Raw genomic sequence first — 18,552 nt, forward strand, 5'->3', positions numbered from 1 at the left:
AATATGTTGGGCTCTATTTCAACTTATATTGTAGCAATTACGAACTTTTTTGAGTAAATGAATAAAATAATTTCATATTTTTAACATCAACAATCTTCTTTTCAGCATGTAAGTTTTATCCTCGAAATTTAACTCTGAAATCTTTCTCCATATCAACTTCATTTTACAGTAAAACTCTATCGCCAAATATAAAATATTTTTCAAAATGTTGGAAAATATCTGACATGACTACACAAAATTTGAAAAACTCTACCCAAGATTCCAAACATCTATTTTACATGAAGGCTCTGCCATCTAATATGGAAAAGACAATACATTTAAAAAAAATTCAAACTAAAAAGTTATCAAGGGATTCTCGAGATAAAAACCATTAAAATTTTCTCAATTTTTTTTATATTTTGATCCAACGGTCATAATTTTTTTTCCATTTTTTTTTGTCAAACGGCTCTAATTAAACCTAAAATTAGAAATCCTAATAGCTACTAACGTGGCACACTAACAAGGCGCGCTTTTCCCCTATAGACTTGCTATATTAGCAAAAGACACATCCAGCAGGGAGTGCTTTCACCACCTATATACCAACTCACCAAAATCAACCTACATCTCTAAATTTTCCAAATATTAGCCTAAAACCCTATTTTTCATTCAAAGATAGCATTTCTGCCTAATTTCTCCATTATTTTTCTCTTTTTTAGAATTTATAAGTATAAATATAATACAATCATAAATATACATTCAAGTAACTATAATACATAATCAAACCAATACTAAAAAAGAATAAACTAAAAACTAAAATAATCCAAACTAAATTCAACAATTATGCATAATATAACTTGAACTTAGACATTCAATGACCCAAAGCGTTAACCTTTATCAACAGTGTTAATATCTTCTGACTTAAATTATTTTGAATGTAAATTATTTAGGTGTTGAATAAAATTAAATTGTTTATTAAATAATATATTTCACTCTTTTATCCAATTTTATATCACAAAATAACATTTTTTTTAAATCTCATACTACAATATCATACATATTTATCCTTTATATAGTGTAAATTACATAATACCTATAATAAAAAATACATTAAGCATTATCATGGAAAAAAAATTAAGATCAGCATAACCAAACTCCAACTTTTAATGTTGAACCAATGTCAAATTCAAATCCGTTTTCAACTTAATATTTTTATTCAGAATTTTCTAAATATCAGAAACTCATCGGTTCAAAAAATTGACCCGGACATACATAAATTTAGTTGAAAACTAAAGAGTAATAATAATACCTACCGTTGTAATCGAGCGGAATAGAGCTCAAGCAAAGAGAAGCTCAAGCTTGATCAAATACAATTATTTAAACGACTCAAAATAAAATCCAATATTCAAGTTTAACTTCATTAAGCTCATTTACATGATTTATAAATAAAATGTTCCATTAGGCTCTTAAGCTGCTCGAATTGAGTATTAAAACACTCAAATTCAGCTCACTTGATAGCTCTTGTTGCTCAAAGCTCAATCTCGATTCAAGAATGCTTTTAGTCAAACTCGAAGAATTTATAAGTATTATTTACACAGAATAATACAAGCATTCCAGCATTCCAAACAAAAAGCAATTAAACTGAGGTTTATCATAATACAAAGCTCGAACTTTGTGGACATAGGCTTTTTAAAAAACAATATACATAATTAAAATTTGAGAATGCAGTATGCATGAGAATAAACTGGCGTCTTCACTTCAGTTTTGAACTCAGTTTATAATAACAAAACTCTCACAATTTCTCTATGCAATAATTCATGGTTACCAATATAGAAATATGCATCTAATAGCAACACAGCAAATTATAAGTTAGCTTAATTATACCTGGTGCTGTTCCTCCTGCCCCAGAACTTCTTTTTCACCTTGTCAAGTGCACCGTCTTCGCTTCCTAGTTTATTCAATACCACTTTCGTTTCTCGTAATCTCGTCGCATAATCCTTCTTCCAAGTTTCGAACATCTGCTTCAACCTTCTAAGCTCATGGTCCGGGTTCAGGCTTGCATCAACCTGACCTGATTTTACTTCCACCAAGAACTTTGCATCATCACCAAAGACTTGACTCCTCTGCTCAAATTCCTCGGCCAACCGGCTTATAACGCTTAAACCTGTACTCATTGGTCTCAAGCCGTTGCTCTCAGGGACCTTAAGGTTATTACCCGTGTCCCAGCAATACTCTCTATCATCACTCGTGTTAATTGATGCATCTGAACTCCTCTCCGACTCGTCAACTGCTAGGCTCTTCTTTGCAATGGAGAGGCTGGATTGTAGCGACCTCATTTGTTTCTGCCACACTTCTTCCATGGACTTCATTTTTAGCTCGTATTCGGACCAACGGTTTTCATATTGTAGGAGCCGCTGGTGGAGGATATCATTCTCCTCTTCTTTCTCCCGCAGAGCAGCCTCGGCTTTAAGAACTCGGTGCTGTAGTTCAGCAAGAAATGATGACTTGACCAGCACCTCGTCTGGTTCATCCGCCTGTATCAGAGTGGCAAGTTTCTCAACTCTCAAATGCAAATAAGACAAGGATGAATACACATATCTTTTAAGAAAAAGTCAAATTTAATTAAAAATTCAATCAATCCCACGTGTAGAGTCTGATTACATAAAGATGACCATAATTCAAATTTATGAGTTAAACACAATAAGATGGACATAGTACCTTAGGGACCCCAGACTTGAATCCAATATCTCCAGAGCATCTTCTGACTGACCAGCCACGAATTGCTGCAGCATAGAGCACGTATAATTGTTAATTGTATATTACTCCTATATCTTTTCTAATTTCATACATGGTTATGTTGAAATATGTGAAACTCAGATATTTTGGGATATGTTTTATAATTATTTTGGTAGATAAATCTTAAAATAAATCATTTGAGATATTTTAGAAATATTTTATTTTATCTTTTAGTAGTTTATTAGAATAAGGGAATTATTTTCCCAATTAGGTTATGATTCTTTTCTCTATTTAAATTCAGTTGTTTAGCTAATAAAAGACAGAACAGTTTTATTAAATGCTCTCTTGAAAACTTTCATGGCATCTGAGTTAGGTTATCTCTAGTAGCATCATGGTTAAAACAGCCTTCGTTGGAGATAAGAGATCCAGCAATCAAACAGAGGAAGAAAGTTTTACTATTAAAACAACTAATAAAAATTATAAAGGCCAAAGTTCTCTAGAAGGGTCTCCATTCACTAATAAACAACTAGAGCATCTACACAAGCTTTTTCAATCACCACAATTTCGGATGAATTCTTATCTTCCTAACTCATCCAATAATCCTTCTTCCTCCTTTGCCCAATCAGGTACTGATTTTTCTATTTTTTCAGTGTCAGGCCTTGTAAAACAAACACGTGGATCATTGATTCTGGAGCTAATGATCACATGACTATTAGTAATTTTCTTTTTTCAACTTACACAACTTATGCAGGAAACAAAAAAATCAAAGTAACAGATGGGTCGTTCTCGGCAATAGCCAAGAAAGGCACTGTTAAAATTTCGCCTTGCTTGGTTTTACATGATGTTTTACATGTACCAAATCTAGCTTGTAATCTCAAATCGTTCAGTAAATTATCCCGGTCTTCGAATTGTCATGTTATATTTAACTCCTCTATGTGTAAATTTTAGGACATAGTCTCGGAGAGAATGATTGGCAATGCTAAAGAATCTAGTAGAATTTACTTTTTTGACGACGACCATCTAAGTCAACCAACAATTACTTTATGTTTAAATTTTGCTTCTAGTTTTGATAAGGTTATGATTTGTCATTATAGGCTTGGACATCCTAATTTTTACTATTTAAGATATTTGTTACCTGATCTACTTAAAAATAAAAGTCCTTCATATCATTGTGAATTTTGTGAATTGGCTAAACATCATTGATCATTCTTCTCACCTCAAAAATATAAAGCTTCCAAACCTTTTTCGTTAATTCATAATGATGTTTGAGGACCTTCGAGAGTCAACTTTTTCAAGAAAACATTGGTTTGTCACATTTATTGATAATTATACTCGCATTTTTTGGGTGTTTTTGTTAAAAGATAAGTCTAAAGTTAAAAATGTGTTTCAGTCTTTTTATGCTATGGTGAAAACACAATTTGGTGTGAAAATAGAAGTACTTCGTAGTGACAATGGTGGGGAATTTTTTAGTGACCAATTAGGTATTTTCTTAACCAAACATGGTATAGTCCACCAAAGCTCTTGTACAAATACAGCACAACAAAATGGGGTTGCCGAAAAAAAAAACGACCAATAACTCTACCAAAGGCAATCCTATTACCGAAATAGCTTCCGGAATGCCTGTTACGATTTTGACTGCCCAATAACCAATTTGGTCCCGAGGTAACGAATAACCTGTTACGCCAAAGATGCGATCAACACAGCCAGAACCACGCCTGTAACCCAAGTTAATTCACGAGGTTTTTTAAAACCACCAATGAGATAGACACGAAATACATCTTTTGGAAGTAACTAGAGTCTTGATGTTCACTAGTTAGGTACCACATTATCTTTGGGGCGAAACCTTATTAACAATTACATAGCTTATTAATAGAATGCCTAGTAAAACTCTAAACTATAGAACTCCTTTCAATTTCTTTAAAGATAACTTTCCTAATTCTAAATTGATCACAAATTTATCCCTCCGAGTTTTTGGGTGTAGTGTTTTTGTTCATCTTCACAACCAAGGTAAACTAGATCCTAAAGCAAAAAATGTGTTTTTGTTGCCTATGCTTCTAATAAAAATGTTTACAAATGTTACGATCCAATTGATAGGAAGATTATTGTTACCATAGATGTCACATTTATTGAAACGCAATCTTACTTTGATTCTAACGTTCAAGGAGGGAATTATAGTAAGGAAGATTCTATAATTGATCAAGAAAACACTAGGAATATACAACATAAGGATTCTAATAATGGGAAAGGTGAATTTAGATTAACACAGAAATTAATAATGTTAATGTTGTTAATGAAAAGGAGTATGAAGGTGTAGAGTCTGATCATAAGAATAAAGAACAAACAAATGAGTTAATTGTTTACTCAAGAAGAAATCAAAATCAAGAAAGTAGAATCCACCAGATTCATCACTAAGAATCCGATCCACAAGATCTTGTCAAAAGTCCAGGTAAAGCTCATAATCCAACTAATAAATTTTTTGATTTAGATATTCCAATTGCTAAAAGAAAAGGTGTTAGAAATGTTGTCAAATATCTCATGTCTAACTTTGTGTCCTATAAAGCATTGTCGTCGACATTCTCAACGTTTGTTTCGTGTCTCGATACTGTGAAAATACCCAAAAATACGAAAGATGCTACAAGTTCCTGAGTGGAAGGAGGCTATTTTAGAGATGCGCTCTCTTGAAAAAACAGGTACATGGGAAACAGTGGAATTACTTGTAGGGAAAAAACCTGTGGGCTATAAATGGGTGTTCACAACCAAATTCAAATCGGATGGATCTTTAGATAGATACAAAGTCCGATTGGTGGCTAAATGGTACACTCAAACATATGAGATAGACTATCTTGAAACATTTGCTCCAGTAGCCAAATTAAATTCTGTTAGAGTTCTTTTATCAATTGCTAATAATCTTGATTGGTCCTTACAGCAGCTAGATGTGAAGAATGCTTTCCTAAATGGGAAACTTGAAGAAGAAGTTTACATGGATCCTCCTCCAGGTTTTGAAAAAAAATTTGGAACTCGAATATGTAAGCTCAGGAAATCTTTGTATGGTCTAAAGCAGTCTCCTCGAGCTTAGTTTGAACGGTTCACTCAAGTTGTTAAAAAACAAGGTTACTCACAAGGGCAAGCTGATCACACAATGTTCTATCGACACTCAAAAAGAGGTAGAATAGCAGTTATTATAGTTTATGTCGATGATATCATTCTTACAGGAGATGATGTTGATGAAATAAGGCGTCTCAAGGAGCATCTAGCATTGGAGTTTGAGATCAAAGACTTGAGTCCTTTGAAATACTTTCTTGGAATGGAAGTTGCTCGATCAAAGAAGGGTCTTGTGGTCTCTCAGAAAAAATATGTGATTAATCTTTTAAAAGAGGCTAGGATGAGTGGTTGCCGCCCTACTAACACACCAATTGATCCAAATGTAAAATTCGAAAATAAAAAAGGTCGATTAGTTGATAAAAGGCAGTACCAAAGATTAGTCCGTAAGTTAATTTACTTATCACATACAAGGCCAGACATAGCTTTTGCAGTGAGCTTAGTAAGTCAATTTATGCACTCCCCCATGAGGAACATGAAGAAGCAGTATTTCGAATTCTGAGATACTTGAAGAGTTCACCTGGAAAGGGCTTATTCTTCAAGAAATCCGAACAAAAAGGAATTGAAGCTTATACAGATGCAAACTGGGCAGGCTCAATAACATATAGAAGATCTACATCAGGATACCATACATTTGTATAGGGAAACCTTGTGACTTGGCGAAGCAAAAAACAAAATGTTGTAGCAAGAAGTAGTGCAGAGGCTGAGTTTAGATCAATGGCTCAAGAAATTTGTGAAATGATGTGGTTAAAAAGAATTATGCAAGAGCTGAGGAAACCAATAACTTCATCAATGAAGTTGTACTGTGATAGCAAAGCTGCCATTAGTATTGCTCACAACCCAGCCCAGCATGACAGAACTAAACATGTTGAGATTGATAGACACTTTATCAAGGAGAAGATTGAAGAAGGCCAGGTGTGCATGCCGTTTGTTCCTTCAAAACAACAGATTGCTGACATACTCACCAAATGGCTCTCTAAGACAAGCTTTGATTTTCTTGTAAGCAAGTTAGGCATGATTGATATATATGCACCAACTTGAGGGAGGGTGTTGAAATATGTGAAACCCATATATTTTGAGATATATTTTAAAGTTATTTAAGTAGATAAATCTTATTTAGGTAGATAAATCTTAGAATAAATTATTTGAGATATTCTAGGAATATTTTATTTTATCTTTTTGTAATTTATTAGAATAAGGGAATTATTTTCCTTATCTTTTAGTAGTTTATTAGAATAAGAAAATTATTTTCCCAAATAGGTTATGATTCTTTTCTCTATTTAAATTCAGTTGTTTAGTTAATAAAAGACAAAACAGTTTTATTAAATGCTCTCTTGAAAACTTTCAGGTTAGACGTGTTTGCATATCTTTAACATAAACAAAACTAGTGGTCAAAATATAAAAACATTTCCATCCTCAAATTGACCTGACCATGGCATCCAGAAGCCTGGGCCATTTCTGGATCTTCTGAACTCCAGTTTGAAGAAAATTCAAAGAAACAGTATATTGCTTTGCATTTTATACTTAAACTCAAGTGAAGAATAAAACCTAAATGCATACCTGATTGTATCACAATTGATGCATCTCTAATGTTCTTGAATGTTTTCTTAGCATTCATGCCTTTAATCTGCTTTTGTATAATAACAGCAGCTCTATGTCTCTGCAGTAAGACAGCATATTCTTTCCTGGTTTTATCTCCTCTGACAACTGTAGTAAGAGATAATAAGAAAATCAAGTTTTTTGACTGTTCCTTATTTTGCATAAACTTAATTTAAAGCGATAAAAACAGAAAATAGGAATACATGATTGTATGGTGGCAATGCCTCTTTGAAGCTCCTTAAAGTGACGGCGAGCTTGGTGTCCTCTAAAGCAGCTTTGAACACGTAAAATGCCATGCAGTGTACGATTTCGTGTATCCTCAAGAATCCCAATCTGCATGGATAATGTTATGTCAGTTCATCAAAATATTGCAGAGCTTTTTAATTTTCTTACCATCAAAGAGATATACCAACTAGTATTGATAGCAATTTTTCCAGACAAATTTCTTTTATTGTACCTGTCCGGTACGGAAAAACAATTTTGTGTAGCCAACTTGATACATCTCAGGCAAAATGTTAAATTGATGAAGAATCGCAACTGAAACGCTAAGTGAATCTTGCGAGGCAGCATTTTCCAGTAGAAGAAAACCATACCTGAGGAAAGGTACAAAACAAACCAGCACCAAACCAAAAGGTAGAAAAGTATCAGATAAACCCTCGAAAGTCAAAACCGTCTAAAAATGGGGTAAAAAAGAAAAGCTAAATGGTTCTGCCTTTGACAAAGAGAAAATGATTTCCTCTTACCTTTTGGCAAACTTCTGGTGAGGCATTCTGGTCGGATAGCCAGACCGCGATATACGAACAACCTCTAGGACTCCACAACATCTCAATTGCTGCAACACAAGTCCTTGCTCATATGATCCAGGAGACTGAAAGTTGTTGGGCTTTATACAACGTATGAAATGTGGAGTGGTGCTCTCTAGACGTTGCATTAGTTGGAAGAGTTGACCCTATGTTATAGAAAGTAACATAAGAAGAGGAATAGAGAGGGTAAACTAACCATTAACTGTAACATTAAAACAGCAATAGACTTTACATTCACAAAGAGGTTCAATTCTTTTATATGCCAAAAATGTGAAAAAGCTAAATCAATATTTCATCTAGGACTACAGTAAGTTCACTGAAAATAATATGATCAACAGTATGCCTCCCTAATCAGTGGGATTGTCATGCCTACTGTCCATGGATGCAAGATAGTTTCTCTCAAGGAACATAAAAGGGAAAAAGATTCAATCCTAGAGAAAAAACTTTTAAAACAATTCATGACTTGCCTCCATTGAGAACAAGTGGACCTCACACATACATTAAACAATCATCATAGGCAAAAGCAAAAGAACATAAGCCAATAAGCAATGAGAAAAATGAGAATTAGGAGATTCGTGTGTTAATTGAAAAGATTTTAAATGCAACACAATAAAAGGGGTTTAACTATGGACTCGGTCGTTGTACTCCTAGAACTTTTGAACTTTAAGCCTTCTACTTTTAATTCTAACAATTTAGTCCCTCTACTTGTATGAACTGAAAATTGGAGTTCAATTGATCAAATTGTTAATGAATTTCTGTTAAATTTGAATGCGCCATTTAATATTCAAATGTTTGGAATTATATTTCAATTGATAACACATTTTCAAATTTAACAGAGGTCAATTGACAATTTTGTCAATTGGACATTAATTTTTAAATTAGACAAGTAGAGCGACTAAATCCATAGAATTAAAAGTAGATGAATGAATTTCAAAAGTAAAAAGAGTATAGAGACTGAGAGCATAATTAGACCGATTTAAATCTAGACCAAATCAAAACAGAAGCAAGAATCACTTCGAAGACAATGGACCACCAACCCCAAATTGATCAAGTTTTCATTTCATGCAGCCTAAAAATTGACACAAGAAGAATAAGACACTTCCAAGTATAAGATAAACAATGGCCAATTTTAGCTTAAGACGTATATGAACCTCATACCCAATAGCAAGAAGCAAAAACTTTTGCAAAAGCATCAAAATTTCATAAAATGTTGATGGATTGTTATAGACACGGATAAGCAAAACAAAACTATACGCTACCCTCAATTAAATAGCAAGAATGAAAATACAAATCATTAGCACATTACTTAGGCCTGTAATTCAACAGAAACTTCTTTCACATATTCATGTGTATTACATTACATGATGAAGATTGTTCATACTGAAAGAAAGGAAGATTTGAAATTTGTAAGGAACTTCACCTTAAATTTAGTCGCAACACTTAACTTCTGAGAATCTGCACCACCAGCCTTATGTAAAGGACCAACTACAGGCTTTTCAGACTGGTTAAGCATATTTGATGCAAATGCTTTAGGAAGGTGGCATGAGCACGAGGACAGTAGTTGAATTGAATCCAGGTGCAGTAAGTCTCTGTTCTTCTCTAAAAATCCAGTTGTGTCATATGTGACCTGGGTTGGGACCAAGATGAATTGTTATATATTTGTCAGGTAGCAATAATAAATCAATATCTATCAGTAAACATATTTTTTTATCATATATAAATGTACCAACTCCAGCATTGCAAATAATGACAGTTATAACCTGAATATTTTTTTTAAATGAACTATTATATCCATGATTAATATTTCCTAATAAATTAGATTAATTAATCTATTTTTATTAGGCGTAAAAATAAATTTGACCAATTTTATTATTTTAATTATTATAATTATGATAATCACTATGTTATAAATCATTTACCAGCAACATGCATGGAGGAAAATCTAGTAAAAACTAGAAGTGACGCATCTTTCTTCCTCCACCAATACTTTAAACAAACGAATAACAAGGAGACGCAAGCAAGCACTTTGAAACACAAAAAAGGAATACTGCAACTGACAACAAAAAATAGTACCTCCCCTGCAAAATGGGAGACAGTGAAAGCCTTTTCTCGCTCTCCCTTAAAGCAAGGATTAGAATTCAGATGTTGCTTGAGCTTGTTGGCAAAAGTGTAGTCCGTGCCATTAGGAAAAGTGGACTCCTCATTTAACAAAGACAACAATCCCAAAGGTTTCTGCATAAAACTTAAAAACATAAGATTTGAAAAGGCTCGTTTAATAAATTGAAGCTGAAAAGATAAAAGCTATCAGTACTAGATGCAAGCATCAATATTTCAGACATTATGATGAACAACAAGATCAGACTAGCTCCAAAGCAGGCAACCTCCACAAGACCTTAGCCTAAGGTATTTTTACAAAAGCACATTATTTCCTAAACCAAGCCTGTACAAGAAAAGCATACCGTGAAGTTGAATCATTAAAGTGAACTCCTTACCTTTTCAAAAAGATGAAGACAATCTTGGTTGTCATCAAAATCAACTTTTGCCCAATCAATGCCATCTTGAATATATTCCTAAAAAGGAAAAAGGATCGAGAATCATTGTAAAATTAACAGGTCTTTTTTTTATGAAATCACGTTAGTTCCCAAATAAAACTAACTGGTCAGAGAAAAAACAAAGCAATTATTATTATCTTTTTATAAATAAAAAGAGATTTATTGAAGAGTTTTTCTAAAGAGGTGATTTTTCAGCATCCTTCTCTGCATTAGTTCACGACGAAGGAAGTTTATGCATGCCCTCACGTTGACTGCATACTTCAATCATCATCAATTATCCAAAAAAGTAGTTTCAATCATCATCACTGAAGATTCAACAATTCACTCCTAGTTTACTACACTAACTCTTCCCTGCCAATGAATGCGCACAGAAAACTGTAATATCTGTCTTTACTTCATACTAATTCGTAATTATTTGTAGCCTCCGTTACACATTTTAGCCGGTGCAAAACTTAATGAACCGAAAAGGTAGAAGAAATCTATTAAGTTTCATGCAGGTACTATAATCCATAACAAACTCTGATCAATCAACAAAATCTTAATCCAATCATATGATAAAAAAAATAAAGTTACCTCCTGTTCCAACTTGAATAGATGGCGATTAAAATGCTGCTGCAATCTCTCATTTGCATAATTAATGCAGAACTGCTCAAAACTATTCCTCTGGAAAAAAATTTGTTGATTGAACAACAAAAGAAATTTTCAATTTGGATGTATAGGGAGCCATAGAGACAGAGAGAGAATAAAAGTATTATTAAAACATACATCAAACGATTCAAAGCCATAAATATCAAGAATGCTGATAGATCTTCCTGTTAGCCTCTTGCCAACAGCAAGTGATTTGTTAATTTGCTCTACCAGCCACTCAAACAAACCAGCATAAATTGATTTTGCCAGGGCATCTCTTGTCTCAACCGCCTGAAAATGAAGGAACAACTTAATTATGAATCACGGCAAGTTCAATATAAGAATATAAATAAAATCGCTTCAACTTAAAATGTTAGATTCTAGGCCAGTCATCAGCCAGAGTTCCACAAACAAAGGCCGGAATAATAAACAGCTTTAACTTTTGACACCTACTTAAGAAATAGAAGCAAGCGATTCAGAAACTTTGTGAAGCTAAAGTGACATGCATGAAACACAGCTAAACAAAGTAATAAGATTATTTAACTCAGCCAGTAGAATGAAAGAAAGTGAGTAAATCCTGCAATTATAAATTTCATGCTCATTTAGATAAGCATATGCAGCACTACTGCAAACCGAAAGATGTAATACATGCAAGTTCAGCCATATTTGGTTCTCTAATTTGATTCTTCAAAACACAGTAGAGCAGTCATATCCATATAATTTCCATATGGCATCAGTTCAGAGATTTCCTTAAAATGAAGAGTGATGTGGATATAAGGTAGCGTAGAACGAGAACAATATTTGGGATCAAAGCAATTCAAACATTCTTCCAGTCAGCCAATAAACAGGCCATGAGGAAGAAGAAGGATGTCACAGAAATGCTATTGAAAATTTAAGAATGGAGACATTCTTGATCGGACGAAATCATCTTTACATGTTCTACCATAAAGTGAAATAAAATGCTTTTTTTTTTGTGACCTGTTAGACAAATTACAGTATAGTATTTTTATAGAGAAGGATTCTTAGTTTCTTACCTGTGATAGTGTTAGCTTTTGGACAATATTATCACTACCAACTCGCATTTTGCGAGTTGATAAAGCCAGATTAAGGTCTGCAGCGTCACATCCAATCAACTTGGCAACATTGATTAAACCTGGAAAGTAATGTTGTATTCAGATATTAGACGAAGCTCAATCAAAAGCAATATGAATAAAAAGACCACTTTATAAGCCAAAACATCTGACATTTAATACAAAGGAAATGAAAGAAGGCATATCAGCAGCATTAAAAAGGAAAGAGATAAGAAGCGAACACAACTGCCTAATATCAAGGGAAACAAATAAAAAGGAGAAATTAGATGAAGCTCAGTCAAAAGCAATATGAATAAAATAATGAAGACCATTTTATAAGCCAAAACATGACATTTAATACAAAAGAAATGAAAGAAGGCATACCAGTAGCATTAAAAAGGAAAGAGATAAGAGGCAAACACAACTGTCAACTACCTAATACCAAGGGAAACAAATAAAAAGGAGAAATCTAGTACACAGGACATTATACCTTGACCCTGGTACAAAATACTGCCATCCAAAAGAAGATATAAAATCACTAAGACAACAAACAAGTGCAATTGGAGTTTAAACAAGTCATCAATCTTCCGGAGGTACTCAGGTTCACCTCGAAAAACATTCAAACTTGGCTCGGTCATGATAGAGTCAAGCTTGAAACAGGCCAAAATCAAGTATCCTAATGCTTGACTTGAGTAGCTCATGAGTCTTATTAAGCTTTTTAATTTAAAATCTCAATTTGAACTCGAACTCAAGCTCAAGCATAAATGATTGAGTTTTGAAGTCAAGCATGAATCGAGCTTTCAATTTTTATACCGAAATTAAACTCAATTGTACTCAAGTTGTGCCTCAAATTTCTTCAAGCCAAGCTCAAGCTTGAGCATCTTATAGCCTGAGCTTCACTTGGCTCAATTACACCCCTAGGTTTAACAGACAAATTAGACTCTACAACCATTTTCTAAGCATCCAACCTAAAATTAATTGGCAATAAGAAAAGTTAAATAACTTAAATATAACACCAAAGCAAAGACTAAACTTAATCAATGACAAATAAAACCATTTAATAGTCTTTAGTTTGGCTTCTCATGTGCCTCTATTTCATTTTTCCCTCTCCAATTAAAGTCAATTGTCAGAAAGATGAGGAGATTGGCGGGGAAGGGTAGGGGAAAGGCTATATGGATAAACTTCTGAACATCTATGAAGGGTCACGAGGTATAATAACAACATTAATAGAATCTAAAAACATGAAGCTAATCCAGGTAGCAAGAGTCTTTTCTAAGTGGTTTACGGAAATTCTTACTTTCATCTTGCACAGCTTCTACATGGTTTTCATTATCAATAATGGTGAATGAGACATTTCCCAGCCACAGTACTGCAGCAAGCATTGCAAACACACTCTCTTGGTCTTCTTTGCTAACATGGACAATATCCAAAGCTTCCTGAAATTATACACAAAACAGTATATGCCAATTACTTTCTCAGGTTTAAAGTATGAATCATAACAAACATAAATAGATTAAAGAGATAATATTCATGATAAATAAGTACCTTAACTATGTGAAAATGTTCAGCATCATTAACCCCAGTAATAGAATAGCAATTACTCTGCTTCAAATATTTATACTCGTCCACATCCTTCAAATTTAGCTTCTCTGTAGGCCAAAATTGAATGAACAAAGGCAAAGAACATAATTTAATGAGGCAAAAGATAGAAAATGATTACTCAAATAAAGAGATTATTCTAGAAAACTAACAGCATAAAAAGAAAGACAACAACTAACTAGTTATCTCATGGATACTTTTCTGCTATCACATTAGGAGAGTCAAAAATGTAACACATATGTTTTCAAGCCTTCACAATGGAAAACTCTAATTTGCTACTGAACATCAAAAAGTGTACCATGAGACAAGCTCAAAGATGAACTAACCATACGCAATCTAGCAACAAACTTGAATCCCTAGTTGTTACCAAGGGGAAGTACATTAGACTAAAGAAAGAAAAGATAGCAAGAAACTTACCTCGGAGAGCACGAGGAGCACCAGCACAAAGCTGATAAAATATGTGGTATGACCTTTCTCCCTCTGCACATTGGACCACTCTAGACTGTTCGTATAATAGATTAACTCAGCAACTTATATTTCAGAAAAATAATAGATCCAACAGCACATAAGAACAAGGTTGTGTAAAAATTACCTTCTCTAGTAGAACTGCCATGTGAAGAAGAACAAATTCAAACTTGATGTTAGTTACTCATTTCAGGAAGGAGAAATAAATAGGCTCAAATAAATATCATTTTGGGATCTAGTAGTAACTGCACTTACAGGTTTGAATCTTGGCTCCAGATATTTTTCCAGTTTCACTAAAATGGATTTCAATCAACTTTCCCTGAAAAATATCAACCCAAATTATTAGTAGCTGAAATCCCATCAAATTTCAGTAAATTTGAATGCTATGCAAATTGGTTAAGTTAAAACCAAGGTACACTTTGATAGCCATGAAAGAACATGGAACTTACAAAACGGCTTGAGTTGTCATTTCTCAATGTTTTTGCATTACCAAATGCTTCTAGGATAGGATTGGTCTTCAAGATTTCATACTCTATTCCGCTCCCACCACCAAGAACTGCCAAATATTGCATTGCTATCTTTGCTGTCTCAGTTTTTCCTGCCCCACTCTCACCACTACCAGCAAATAGCAACACAACCATTACATGCATATGCACATGTGATAAAAAACAAACAAGAGCTATAATAAATCCCCGAAATGTGCTCCATGATTATGATCAGATATTTTAATACAAATTATTAAAAATTCAATTTACTCTTATAAAATTTAAGGCTTTACATTCCACATCACAAATTTGCCGAACTGTGTAAAACTAGCAAAGGTACCAAAAAGGATGCTAATCAGAGAACAAAATATTTATACATCCACAGACAAGAAAGAGTCTATACAGAGATAACTTAAACTAATCTGAAGTAGGAAAAATAATGCAACAGTACAAAAGATACTTTACTAATTCATGTCCAAATTTAGACATCCTAAACACGGAATAAATCAAAAATCAGAGCACCAACTTTAATAGGAGGCAAAGATAGAGGTAATTCTTCAAAAAACTGTGCTCCTCTTTTTCATCTTAATTGTATCCTAACTCAATATAAGTATTTGCAATCATGCATGTTTCAACATGTCCTACAGTCTCAGCATCTGACAAGCAATTTACTTTTTAAGTATTTGATCCTTATTACCAAAGAAAGCAGAGCTACATAACAGAGCATCTTTATAGCCAAAGGAGAGACTGGTTGCTTTTATAGGTAAACTCTGATATTTTTATTCAACAATCGTCGGCAGAATGTGTTACTAGTTTTCTATTATCAAAATAATAAGTAAGAAGGACTCTGTATAGGATGCGCATAAAATAAAACTGGTTGAAAATCCATGTAAAATATATTAACAGAGAAGGGAAAAAAAAGACAAAGAAGACCTACCTTATGATGATAGATTGATTTACTTCATCTGCCAAAAAACAAAGAACCATACTAAAACCACAGATTCCTGATAATAACAAAATTGAGAAAAATAAAAATCAACCTAACAACTTTAAGAAACCAACAATACCACGTGTCATCTCCCGGATGGCTGTATCAGCAATTGCATAGACATGCGGGCTCTCAATGGATTTATTCTTGTATGCTTCAATGTAGTCATTGCCATATAAAGGAACTTTTTTAAAAGGATTGATGGCAACCAAAACTGGTCCTGCTTTCGTCTAGATTGAGTACGATCATCAGAATAACAGCATTAGAGGAACACTTACCTTTAGTAGCAGGTTAAAAAGTTATATAAAACAAGTTTGAGCTCTTACATATATCATATCTTGCTTGTATCTATATTGGAGATTGAACAACACCGATGGCTCATTTAAGTAACTAAGTTGCATGAGATCATCCACCCCGTCAAGGATATCAGGATTTGCAGGTATCAAACTATCAGAGTTCACCTTTAAAACCTACAATTGGAATACAAGTAAATGCATATATACTAAATGTAAGAACCTATTCTCCAAGCTTGCTTAATATTTGCTTACTTTCCCATCAGGAAGTGATATAACAGACTCCGTTCCTGAAGTTGATATTACTCTCCCCAGCTCCCAATTCCCATTTGGATGTTGAAACCAACACTGAACCTTCTGAAACCGCAAGATTAAGTCAGTCAGTATGAAATTTTGCATAAATATAGCAAAGAGTAGATCCTATCAAAACCACAAGGGCTAACCTAATATAAAACCAAGAGCCATAAATTACCTTTTTGGTACCGTACGAAGTTATGTCACTCCATCTGTGTCCAATGTTAGATTTTGATACTGAAGGCAATGGTGCTGCTGCAGAGTCCAAGTCCTCATCACCCACAGAAGGCCTATTTTCAACCAACAAAACATTCCCGCTATATGGTGAATCCTCATTTGCCTGTTCAGTGTCAGCAACACCATTTTCAACTCTCTCAACAACCCTGCCCCCTGAATCACCATTCCTTGCAGGGGAACTCAAGTTGGTTACACCATTGTTCCCCAAATTTCCATCAGCATATCCAATGGGATCGCAAGTCGGAGAACCCATGAACCTAAAATCAACAGGCCAAGATTTAGTAAACCGGTGGGAAGGAAGAACCTCAGTTTTCTGAGACATTTCTCCTAAGTGGTTCACAACTCTGAGGTTTGAGCTTTAAGTATAAAGGTTTGAGATCATAAAGGTGAACTTTTTTCCAGTTCACCAAAAGTTCTATTTAGCTTTAATATAAGACCCCACTGGAAGACTTATCCAAGCAATGCAAATGGCGGGGACCATTGTTTAAGACACAGACCCTAGTGCTCTTCAATCCTCAGTCACCATTAACATGCTTCGTGTAGTTTCACTACTCCTTTTCATAAACGGACCTAGGTTGCTTAGAAATATAAAAACATCAATAACATATAAAATAAGGAAATAATTATTTAATGACTATAACTATTTCAAAGCAGTTGTAAAGAATTATCAGCATTAATAACTTTTTCCTTCATTTCTCTATTTTCTCATGGAACAATATGCCTAAACTAACCAGATCCAAGCAAGCAAGAAAATAGCAATAAATTAAAAGCAGAAATATCAGAATTTTCTTCACTTACCGAACAATAAAATATATAAAAATAAAATAAAATATTCACTTCAGAGCTTCGATCGATCTCAAAATCCTAGAACACCTTCGAGATTCCAAGTAATTAACATTACTAAGCAAGAAGCAGAGCAAAATGCCGGCAAAAGCCAAGTCTTATCGTTTTAAATTAAAGCCTTAAAAGGAAGTTCACTGTATACACTCTTTCAAATAAAGTAGAATTGACAGTGTAAAAGGTCTGTTTGGTTTCCGAGAAAATGCTGAGAAAATAAAAATCAAATAGAAAATTGGATATCATGAGAAGGATGCAGCTTTTTCGCTTACCTCTGTTTTTTTTTTTTTCGGCAGCTTCACGCATTAATGGGAAAATACAATTTTAAAATTTATATATATGGAATTTTCTTTCTTTTTTTTTTAATTCACTTTTCCCTGAAATTTTTGAATTTTGGAGGTTTTTTAATTACCGAATACCGACCGTATTCAAATGAAGATTTTAACGTTTTATGAATTTCAAATGAAAAGACTAATTTACCACCTATTTTCAAAATATTGACGGCGGGGGCTTTTTGATATTTTAAAGTTTAATGTCACATTTGCCCCTAAATTTTTACGCGATATCCAATGGTAGTACAAGAAAAAATGTCCAATTTAATACTTTTTACTATTCTTCGGTATATCAGTGCAGCTAAATGCATTAACACAATTAGTTTCATTTGTTAATTAAGCAATTACTAATAAATCTAACCCACGTGATATTATATGATTAATTTTAGATTTTGTATGTACTTTTTATCATTAAATGAGCTTACTTTTTTTTATTTTAAAATAGTTATGCATTTTATCACTTTTATTTTTTTATTGCTTTTAACTTTCAATCTTTAAATTTTAGTTAATTTATTTTTTTAATAAAAAATTAATTGAACTATTAAAATTTTTAATGATAC

At 33.4% G+C, this 18,552-nt stretch overlaps 1 protein-coding gene across 3 annotated transcripts; it reads right to left on the minus strand.

Annotated features, from left to right (window-relative positions):
• Positions 1-1,630: 1,630 nt before the first annotated feature.
• LOC107919879 (myosin-1) lies at positions 1,631-17,910 on the minus strand. Of its 3 annotated transcripts, XM_041110193.1 has the most exons (24): positions 17,622-17,910; positions 16,765-17,080; positions 16,548-16,649; positions 16,326-16,469; positions 16,079-16,229; positions 15,949-15,976; positions 14,976-15,141; positions 14,782-14,845; positions 14,654-14,667; positions 14,479-14,563; positions 14,008-14,111; positions 13,760-13,898; positions 12,427-12,545; positions 11,531-11,683; positions 11,339-11,428; positions 10,706-10,783; positions 10,287-10,445; positions 9,634-9,840; positions 8,154-8,359; positions 7,868-8,003; positions 7,614-7,743; positions 7,372-7,518; positions 2,695-2,759; positions 1,631-2,510 (listed from the first exon to the last, which is right to left on the minus strand). In XM_041110193.1, the coding sequence occupies exons 2-24, from the start codon at positions 17,074-17,076 to the stop codon at positions 1,851-1,853; spliced, it is 3,459 nt and encodes a 1,152-aa protein (XP_040966127.1). In that variant the 5' UTR covers positions 17,077-17,080; positions 17,622-17,910; the 3' UTR covers positions 1,631-1,850. The 3 variants fall into 3 exon arrangements, with proteins under 3 accessions (XP_040966127.1, XP_016704777.2, XP_016704778.2); XM_016849288.2 differs by lacking the exon at positions 17,622-17,910 and having other exon boundaries at positions 16,765-17,388; XM_016849289.2 differs by lacking the exon at positions 17,622-17,910 and having other exon boundaries at positions 16,548-16,646; positions 16,765-17,182.
• Positions 17,911-18,552: the final 642 nt, after the last annotated feature.

Source organism: Gossypium hirsutum, chromosome D13 (assembly GCF_007990345.1).
Source record: "Gossypium hirsutum isolate 1008001.06 chromosome D13, Gossypium_hirsutum_v2.1, whole genome shotgun sequence".
Taxonomy (NCBI): domain Eukaryota; kingdom Viridiplantae; phylum Streptophyta; class Magnoliopsida; order Malvales; family Malvaceae; genus Gossypium; species Gossypium hirsutum.